We start from the raw sequence: 8,777 nt of genomic DNA, 5'->3' as shown, positions 1-8,777 counted from the left end.
GGTGAAACGGAGAAGAAAAATATGTACAAGCTGCCTCCGATCTTATAGTACAGTATGGCTGACTACCTAAGCACGTCCACCATGGAGCAGCTTTACAGTTTGAAATCTATTGACTCATGCAATCAATGTTTAAACGGATTGTAAAGGACGTGCGAACCCTTCACGTGAATATCAAGGTTCTGGCGAAAGGCAGAGTAAGTTCATGTAGCAACATGTCCGCCTTAGCTTGGAGATTAGAGCTACGGCTAATTTTGCTAGTTCGACAGTGAGTTTAATGTATTTATTTTTATATATATTGCATAAAGGATGGCTGGAACGAGAGCTTCTGGCTTGTTTATTGTTGGCATGGCAACCACTAGCAGCTGTCATGGCAGTGTCCATAGTAATATTGCTAGGGAAATAAAACTATATTCAGCAAAAATATTACAGAGTACCACAGTAAATATCACTGTGGTGAATACCACTTACACTGTGATAGTTACACAGTATCACTATCGATCACAATCAAAATTCATAATTGAGTAATTGTAACGTACTTATATTGTAGTTAGACACGAAGAGAGAGAAATAGCTATAGGTCTAATGCCAACCCTCCTAGAATTAGGGTTTGTAAGGAGAAATGAAAAATTCAAAAATACTTTATTGATCTCAAAGGGGAATTAAATTTGGGTTGGAAGGAGGTTTAGAATTATGGTTTGAAAAAGGTTTAGAATTAAGGTTTGAAAAAGGTTTAGAATTAGGGTTTGGTCGTGTTGTTTCGGTAGCATGATAGCAAATGTGTATGTATAATGAGAAGGACTGTTTAAGTACCGTTTCTGCTTGAACTAGGACATTCCAGTCCATATTCATGGATCAAACACCTGTTAAGTCTTGCCGTTAAGCTCCTTGTTAGAGAACAGCAAGTTGTGCAAAAAGTATTGAAACACCAGACAGTTGGATATGTGCATTCAGGAGTTTAAAGGTCACAAGGTTCAGTCTTCAAGGTTGTACTGTAGTTTAGGCTCATCTGGAAATTTAACCAAAAAGCCAAATATTTTTTTTTGATGACTTATTGGCTGAAAAAAAAATCCTTAAATGCAAATAACCAATTAAATTTTTTTTTCAATAAAAAAAATTATTGAATAAAATGCAATAACGTAACATTTCTTTAGTGAACGCCTGATCATTTGTAGAAACTAAAAAGATACTTTTAGTATCAACATGTGAAACACTCTGCTTGACTTATGAATGTAGTGTTGACTTTTTTTTTTTCCAATTAACCAGTTAATAATTGAAGAGCAAAAGGTGATTAATAGAATTTCTTTTTGCACAGAATTTCAACTAAAACCTCACACTTGAGTTTTTAATAGCAAATATTTAAAAAGTTTTTTAACATTTAATCTTAAATGCAAAATGTATTTTTGTACAGTTTTGGCTTAATTACTGCTTTGAATATGTGGCTCTTTTAGCAAATGGCATATTTTAGAGTTTGTGTGCTGCAGTTAATTGATTACTAAATTAGTTGACAATTATTTCAGTAATCAATTAATCTGTTTAACCATTTACAACCATTTCATAATAAGCTAGGGTTAAACTCTTTAATGAAGATCATTTAAAAAAAAAAAAAGAAAATTCAAATCATTACAGTTTACATCATTTTAAACCAAACTCAAGACTCTAAACATTTTATTACAATGGTAAAATAAAAAATAAAAATAAACAGGGTGGAGCACATGGGAGAAAATGACAAATGCACAAGGTTACATCTTTCATTCCTTTTTCACTTTGAGGAACTCTGCCATGTTGGAGAAATATTTCTGGTTGGCTTCAGCCACCTTCTTCTCTGCAGCCTGAGGGTTTACGATCTCCAGGCCCTGCAGGGGAAAGCAGAATGAGCCGAAAAAGGAGAATAAAAAAGATAAAGCACGCTGCTCACCAAAGGTCACATTTCTTACCTGAAGGGGAGTAAAAGCGACACTGGAGCTGGTTCCCGACGAGCGATCTCTGACTGTGGACTTTCCCCCATATGTCATGCTCTGCTTCTGCAGCGTCCTCTGTCGGCGATAAAATGGCGCGCACAGATATAAGAGACAACATAAATCAAGCAGAGCTGGAAGAATAAAGGAGCAGCGAGCGTTTACCTGCAGGGATTTGGAGATCCTCGCCTTGGTGGCCTCGTTGACCTGAGCCTGTCTGACTCTGCCGCTGCCGCTTTTTCCCAGCTGACCCAGACTGAATCCCAGATCCTCCTGATAAGCATCATCTTCAATCTGCCACACAAAGTCAGAGATGAGCTTAAAGCCTCACCACATAAAGCGACAAAATAATAAATAATGAGCAAAGATAAAAACCATTTTATCTCAACTAAAAACAAACATGCACGTGTATTTAAAGACTTAGCTGATCAATGCATTTAACCCACAAACCTCAACTAGTTTTCACCATTTGAAACTTTTCACATGAGCTAATTAAAAAGCAACAGAGTTGGGTAGAAGCTAGTTAGGTTCACTTGGGTAACATTTTGGAAAAAAATAGTACTTTTAAGAGTATTTTTACGACGCTGTACTTTTTACTTTTACTTGAGTACATTTTCTGGACACTCAATCCACTGTGAGCAACTTCACTGAACGAAGTACAACGCTTGTTTTAACAAATAAACAACATCTCTGTTGTGTTTCTCTTAAAGCCTCATAAGTTTTATCTCTAAAGAAACTGATTTTTTTAAAATTCTCTTTTCCCGGACTTTGTAATTAGCTTATTTATATTAATTATTTTCATTTTGGTCCTTAAAATAAGAACATTTTAACACAACTTTATATTTTGGACTGCCTGACGACATAATGTTTAAATATAAATGATGCTTTATGCATGTAGAGTCAAACAGAGGTTTTAAAGTGTGATTTTTATATTACCTGACTGCATGTTGAACTCTTTTGACTTTAGCAGAAATTTACCAATGTGGGGTAAAATAGTTTAAAACAATGCAGATTTCTTTTTTTACCTTCCCTTTCCATCTATTAATGTTTTGGCACATTGATGCAACGAGACACTCAGCATGGAGTTTTATTTTTATACAAACTGTTTCCACATTCTCCAAGAGAAATATTTTGTAGTATAAAGACAGAATGTAAGCTGATGGGAAGACGCTGCAGCAAGATTACGAAACAACGCAACAAATCTAAAAACAGAGCCGAGAAGAGAAAATAAAAAAAATCACACACACACCTCTGCAAAGGTCATTCTGTTGGCATGTTTCCTAATCTCCGTCAGCCCGAGACGCTCCTTCATCTTTCGATACCTGCAGGGAAAGAGAAGAGAACAGTTAGCTTGGAAATGGGAGCTATATTTATAGCTGCTGGCATTTAAAACTTATAAGTGTGAGTTATGCCAGATGCTTGTCTTTGCTTTCCAACGTTCAGGAAGCTTTTTTCATTGGAGTCGCCTGAATTTACTTAGGCCAGATATTGCCTGATTTAAGGAACACAGGATTATGATTTTAGTTGTTGCTCACTTTAGGGCTCCGTAGCTTTTTATGTCTAAAAATGATAAATTGGTTGAAAATCAGGCCTTCCTGATAGATTCTCTACCTTCTCCCTCCTCTCTTCTTCCTCTGTCCATCCAGCGGCGCCGGCAGAGGTTTGACCTGCTTCACTGGCGGCGGCTCCTGCCATTTATCAAACTTCCTCTCGATCTCTTCTTTTAGATCATAGCCAACCTGCAGAAGAAAAATAACAATAAAACGTTTACAATAAACACAATCTTAAGTCGTTATTATCATGATTGTAAAGTAAAAATGCATCAACTGTGCATGTTTCTCAGACCTTTCCATCTGAGCTCTCATGAAAACTGTCCACTCGTGAAGCCAGGGTGCATTTTGCTGCCACCAGACGGGCCGCCTTCCTCCTCAGGTCCTGAGTGGAAGGAGAACAGAAAGTTTAACCAGTCGGACCGGTGGATCATTTTCAATTGACAAACTTGATAAAAAACATCCATTTTTTATCTGCTTTTGAATTGTATGGGAACAAAAACATCTTCAATTTTAGTCTTTGATCAAAAATGCAAAATAGGCCAAATTAGATTTTGATATTTCTTTACATAATGCTGGAATTGCTCTTCATAAACGGTAGGATATTCAGTGATGATATGGTGACACTGGGTAACCAGCACTCTTTCATTTTTACCAGCAGAGCAATTTCTGGGTCACATAAATTTGAGCAATGACATGTAACAGTCAAACTGGGTCCTGCGGCCGCTCCGGGTACCATTTGTTCAATTGATCATCAAAAATTTTTAAATTAACAACTTGTTAATTTTTCAATTTAACAAGTAAGCTGGGAAAAGGTTTTAAGATGTACGCCTCATTATACATTCACAGATACGAAGATGAGTTTTTCTTTCTTTAAACGACTAACATTAACTTATGCTAGTAGGTAACATTCTCTGACATTTTCATTATAAAAATGTGCCATTCAAGTATCTAAACATTTCTCATCCATTCTAACGAACAATGTTTTTACCTTATTTTGTGTTTATTTTCAGGTATTTTGCTGTAATGTGTGTTTGTTGTCATTAGTGTCAGAAACCAAGTAACGGGGGAGATTACGGTTTGGGTGTTTCATAAAAGGTCTGATTTTTGATGTGAGGATAAAATCTAAACTACAAAAAACATCAATGTATTGTGTGTTTTGAAGGAAAAATGAACACTTTTCTTTTTTCAAATTTTGACTCTGTTATAAAACAATTGGACAAAAAGTACACAGACTGCAGCCCGCTTTTCCATTTTGTATTTTTGATCTGAGACTAAAATTAAAAATACGACGACGAAAAAAAGTAGAAAGTAGTCTGGGTTTTTTTTTTGTATCCGAAAACAAATAACTTTTTCATTTTTTGTTGTAAATTAAAATCGGAAAGAAGAAGTGATATACAGATTGAACAAAGCTTCAGCTCAGAGGGGAAAGGACCGACGGATCAACACGATCAGCTTACAGGCGGCAGCGACTGCACGACGTCACAGTGGTAGATGAATCCTGTGTGTGGAAGCAGAGACGTGCTGCTGAAGCCGGACAGCGTTCTCCTCTGAGCCCCCAGCAGCATCAGGTTACAGGCCGGCATCTTTGAAAGGTTAGTGAGACCGCCAGCGATTCCTGCAGCCAGGACGAGGAAAACAAAAACATCAGCAACAAGTGAAGGGCGCGTTCGTAAAATGCTTGTTCTGGTTCTATTTGGCTTTTTTCCCCCCTCACCCATAATCTTGGCAGCAGTTGATGCTCCCACGATGATGGACAGGTTCGGGGCTATGAAGGACATTCTGGACTCCACGTACTCGTATATCCCGTGTTTGGATTGGTTCAGCTCTAGCGCCATGTCACACGCCTCTTCAAGCTGCTTCAGTTCATCCTCAGTCAGCAACGATCTGCAAGCCCACAAAGTTCAACTGAGCTCTTTACAGCATCATTTTAAATAGGAATATTGAACAACTGTGAAGCTGCAGCCATAGGAGCGGGTTTAACGTTCGTATGATTAAAGATGAGAGACTCGCCCCTGTGTGGTCGAAGCTGTGACGCTGACCACCATGATGGTAGCATTGGTCAGGATTTGCTGCAGCGTCTCATTGTTCTTACATTTCTCCAGATTGTTTCCCAGTTCCTTCAAAGAGACAACAGGAGAGACGAAATGCAGTTAAAATACACCATGTAGAAAAGAACAGCAACTTTTTCGTCTCTTTCTCTGATGTTAAATCTGGAAAAACTTTTCCTGTTTTAGGACAGACAGGATTATCAAGGCCACCTTCATGAGAGGTAGTTTAATTTTTCTACTTCTTTAATTTCAGAACTTTACACACAATTATTCTGTATTTTCTAGTGTTGCTTTTAAACTGTACGACTCGAGTCAAATGTTTTCGGTTTCCTATGTCTGCTGGGATTCTGGCCCGTTCCTCCTGTCAGAACTGGTTTAACTGGGTCAGGTTTGAAGGCCGTGCTGCAGCTCTTTAGCTCCGACCGCAAATTTTCTTTGGTGTTGAGATCAAGGCTTTGTGATAGCCACTCCTAAAAAAAATTACGTTTAGCAAATAGAAACAATTTTTTTAAATCCTAACTGATATAAAACAGAAAAGATCTGGTCCCATTTAAATGTGTTTCCAAGTGAAGTCCTATCAAAGTACAAGTTGAAAATGTGGTTTTGGTTGTTTTTTTTAATCCCAGCGTACCTTGACTGTGCGGATGTAATCCAGAGAATCTGGCACCAAAGACTCGAGCTCTGGAAACCTCTTGGAATATTTGTCTCTAGTAAATTTATGAATTATGTCTGAAAAAACAGGAGACAAAACTCTGATTATTAAGAGGGACACACGTTTCTTCACACTTTTAAACAATATTTCTCGTTTTACAGAAACTCACTGAGCTCGTTGTCGATCTCCACGGTGAGATTATTGGCTGCTACAATCAGCCTGTATTCTGGATCGGCCTCAACTGGACCTGAAACTAAGAAGAACCGCAAAAAGATATTTTACTTCCAAGTACAACTATTAACAATATTACGCAATGTAATATTTTAACAGTCATTTGAGTTTTAAATATGTCACTCACCGTCTGAGTTTTTGCGCTGCTTTCCAATATATTCTGAGATTTTCTCCATAATGTCTGAAAACTTTTAAAAGACACAACATGATTATAAACCCAACTAGGTTTGTTTACACCAAATATTACTTTATATAAAGCCAAAATAAATACCTGTTTGCTATTGCGGAGCTTAGCGATGGACGCCACGCTCTCAGCTTTACTGTAATCCACCTCCATCTCCTCTGGAATATCTTCCAGGGCTCCCACCATCCTTCCCTGACTCCTCTCTCCATCGCTATCCCCCTCCTCTTCTTCCGGATACAATCCATCTTCTCCCTCATCTCCGGCTTCCTCCAGATCAGCCAGGAGCTCGTCAGCTAGAGACATCTGAAAGGAAATCGTTATGAAGCAATAGACAGTGGTGAAATAAGGGATGCATTTCAGTGAAAAGCATGAATCACAAAGAGATGAAAGAAAACTAATTTTAGTTTGTATAACAGTTTGCCTTAAAAGTGAATATATAAAGAGACTTCACCTCTTCCCTAATGACAAATAATTTGTTCAGGGAAGTTGAGGTGTTATTCAAAGTATCACCAAAAATGAATACAAACACACATTGTTAACTTGACATCTACTTGAACTTAAATAACTTGTTCTTAATTACAATTTTTTTCATTTGATTCCATTTTTAATTGGATCCAAAACACTTAAATGTTGTTTTAAAATCACAATTGTAAGAGATCATCATAAATAAAGTGTAATTTAGTTTTTAATCATTATTTCTCTAACAGTTAAAATACCTTGTCTAGTGCTTTATATATTTTTACATTTCTTAATTTTATTTTTTTAAACTTAGTTTTGCATTTTTAGTGACTGTTGTTTGCTCCTTTGTTTTTAACTTGTGTTAAGCACTTAGTTCTTATATTCAACTGCATTAAAATCCCCCATGAATAAAATCTGATTGATGCTTAAAAGAAGATTAAAAGTGGATCTTATCAAAATAGCTACAAATACAGCATAAAGACAAAATTAAAAATATAAAAATATTATTTCAATCACACTGAAAGAATATCTTCTTTCAATTTGGTTTTAAAATACTAATCTTACGCATTTAGTAGACCAAGTTCAACAATTAAATGTAAATGGGTTTTAAGCATAAAAACAGTTTGTGTGAGAAACTGCATGCAGAGGTGGGTCTACAAAAATCGTAATAATGTTAAAATGACAAAACAAAATTCTTAAAGGAATGTATCTAGAGATGAAAATGTTTACCATTAAGTAAATAATGAGAGAGAGCAATTTGAGAAAATACTTTTGCCCAATCCTAAATTACTTTATTCAGTGATTATCCACACCATTAATATACCAAATGTCAGTTTTAAACTGATCAAAAGTTTAGACAGATTAAAGATTCCCTTCATTCAACACAACAATGCAGGACAAAATTACGTTGCACACGCTCCCATAAAATATTCAAACGTTGGTAAAAGTTAAAATAGAAAGAATTAATAAATAAATATTAAACCAGTTGGTAAAACATATTATACAAAGTGTCAGGTTGAAAAGAAATACCCCTAATCTAACAGATGTTAAATAATGATAATGCCACAGAACCGTTTCCAGCCCTCTGAACCACAATAGAAACACCAAAAATGCCATAAACACCGAGACAAGCCTTGATGTTTGCATACAGCAGAAATGCACCAGTGTTTATTCTGGCTGTAACTCTGTTAGCCAGTTAGCTTCAGTAAACGTTGTTGAACGTCACCCGGAGTTTATATTAAAATAAAAAAATACAAAAACTTACCTCCGAGGCTCAAAATAGGCCCGAATTAGTGACCAAAACGCTGCGTGATGAAGCAAAATAATCTGTTTTAAGCGAATAAGCTGAATGTTTAGTCGCTGCTGTCCTCCTGTGCGAAGTGCTTCATTTCTGGTCGCAGACTAAATACGTCATCATGACTTCCTGCTGCTTTGTGGGAAATCGAGTCTGTCAGGCACACAAACTCAGACGATCCATTCCGGAGGGACATCACCATGTTTTTCTTTATAGACACGATACAGGCGTCATCCCGTGACTGCCTCCTTTATTAATGTTTTTCTTCTGGAGCTGCGTCACAATTTATGAGAACTGCGGCTTGATTAGCCCGAAGTGGCAAAAACCTAGTCATCCATATTCATTTCTTTTGGTAAATTATCATTTATATTAACATTCCCATCATTATGTGAACGGATTGT

The 8,777-nt window shown here is 36.7% G+C and overlaps 1 protein-coding gene across 1 annotated transcript; it reads right to left on the bottom strand.

The window, feature by feature from the left end:
* Positions 1–1,563: 1,563 nt before the first annotated feature.
* On the bottom strand, positions 1,564–8,502 carry prpf31 (PRP31 pre-mRNA processing factor 31 homolog (yeast)). The gene is made up of 14 exons (XM_028013583.1): positions 8,347–8,502; positions 6,711–6,926; positions 6,567–6,627; positions 6,378–6,461; positions 6,188–6,285; positions 5,519–5,625; positions 5,223–5,392; positions 4,966–5,123; positions 3,801–3,890; positions 3,567–3,694; positions 3,205–3,277; positions 2,121–2,249; positions 1,935–2,033; positions 1,564–1,853 (listed from the first exon to the last, which is right to left on the bottom strand). Exons 2-14 carry the CDS (start codon positions 6,924–6,926, stop codon positions 1,749–1,751), a joined length of 1,518 nt encoding a protein of 505 aa, XP_027869384.1. The 5' UTR covers positions 8,347–8,502; the 3' UTR covers positions 1,564–1,748.
* Between the last annotated feature and the right edge of the window lie 275 nt (positions 8,503–8,777).

Source organism: Xiphophorus couchianus, chromosome 3 (assembly GCF_001444195.1).
Source record: "Xiphophorus couchianus chromosome 3, X_couchianus-1.0, whole genome shotgun sequence".
Lineage (NCBI taxonomy): Eukaryota > Metazoa > Chordata > Actinopteri > Cyprinodontiformes > Poeciliidae > Xiphophorus > Xiphophorus couchianus.
Note: the sequence above shows the minus strand (reverse complement) of the source record. Positions and strands in the feature narration are given on the sequence as shown.

What these genes read in the sequence shown, in the direction of transcription:
- prpf31 (XM_028013583.1), bottom strand. Translation starts at nt 6,926, where the DNA reads ATGTCTCTAGCTGACGAGCTCCTGGCTGATCTGGAGGAAGCCGGAGAT. An exon ending in AACTGCTGCCAAGATTATGG is followed by an intron (nt 5,124 to 5,222) that starts GTGAGGGGGGAA and finishes TCCTGGCTGCAG; the next exon opens with GAATCGCTGGCGGTCTCACT. An exon ending in ACAGAATGACCTTTGCAGAG is followed by an intron (nt 2,250 to 3,204) that starts GTGTGTGTGTGA and finishes TTTGTGTGGCAG; the next exon opens with ATTGAAGATGATGCTTATCA.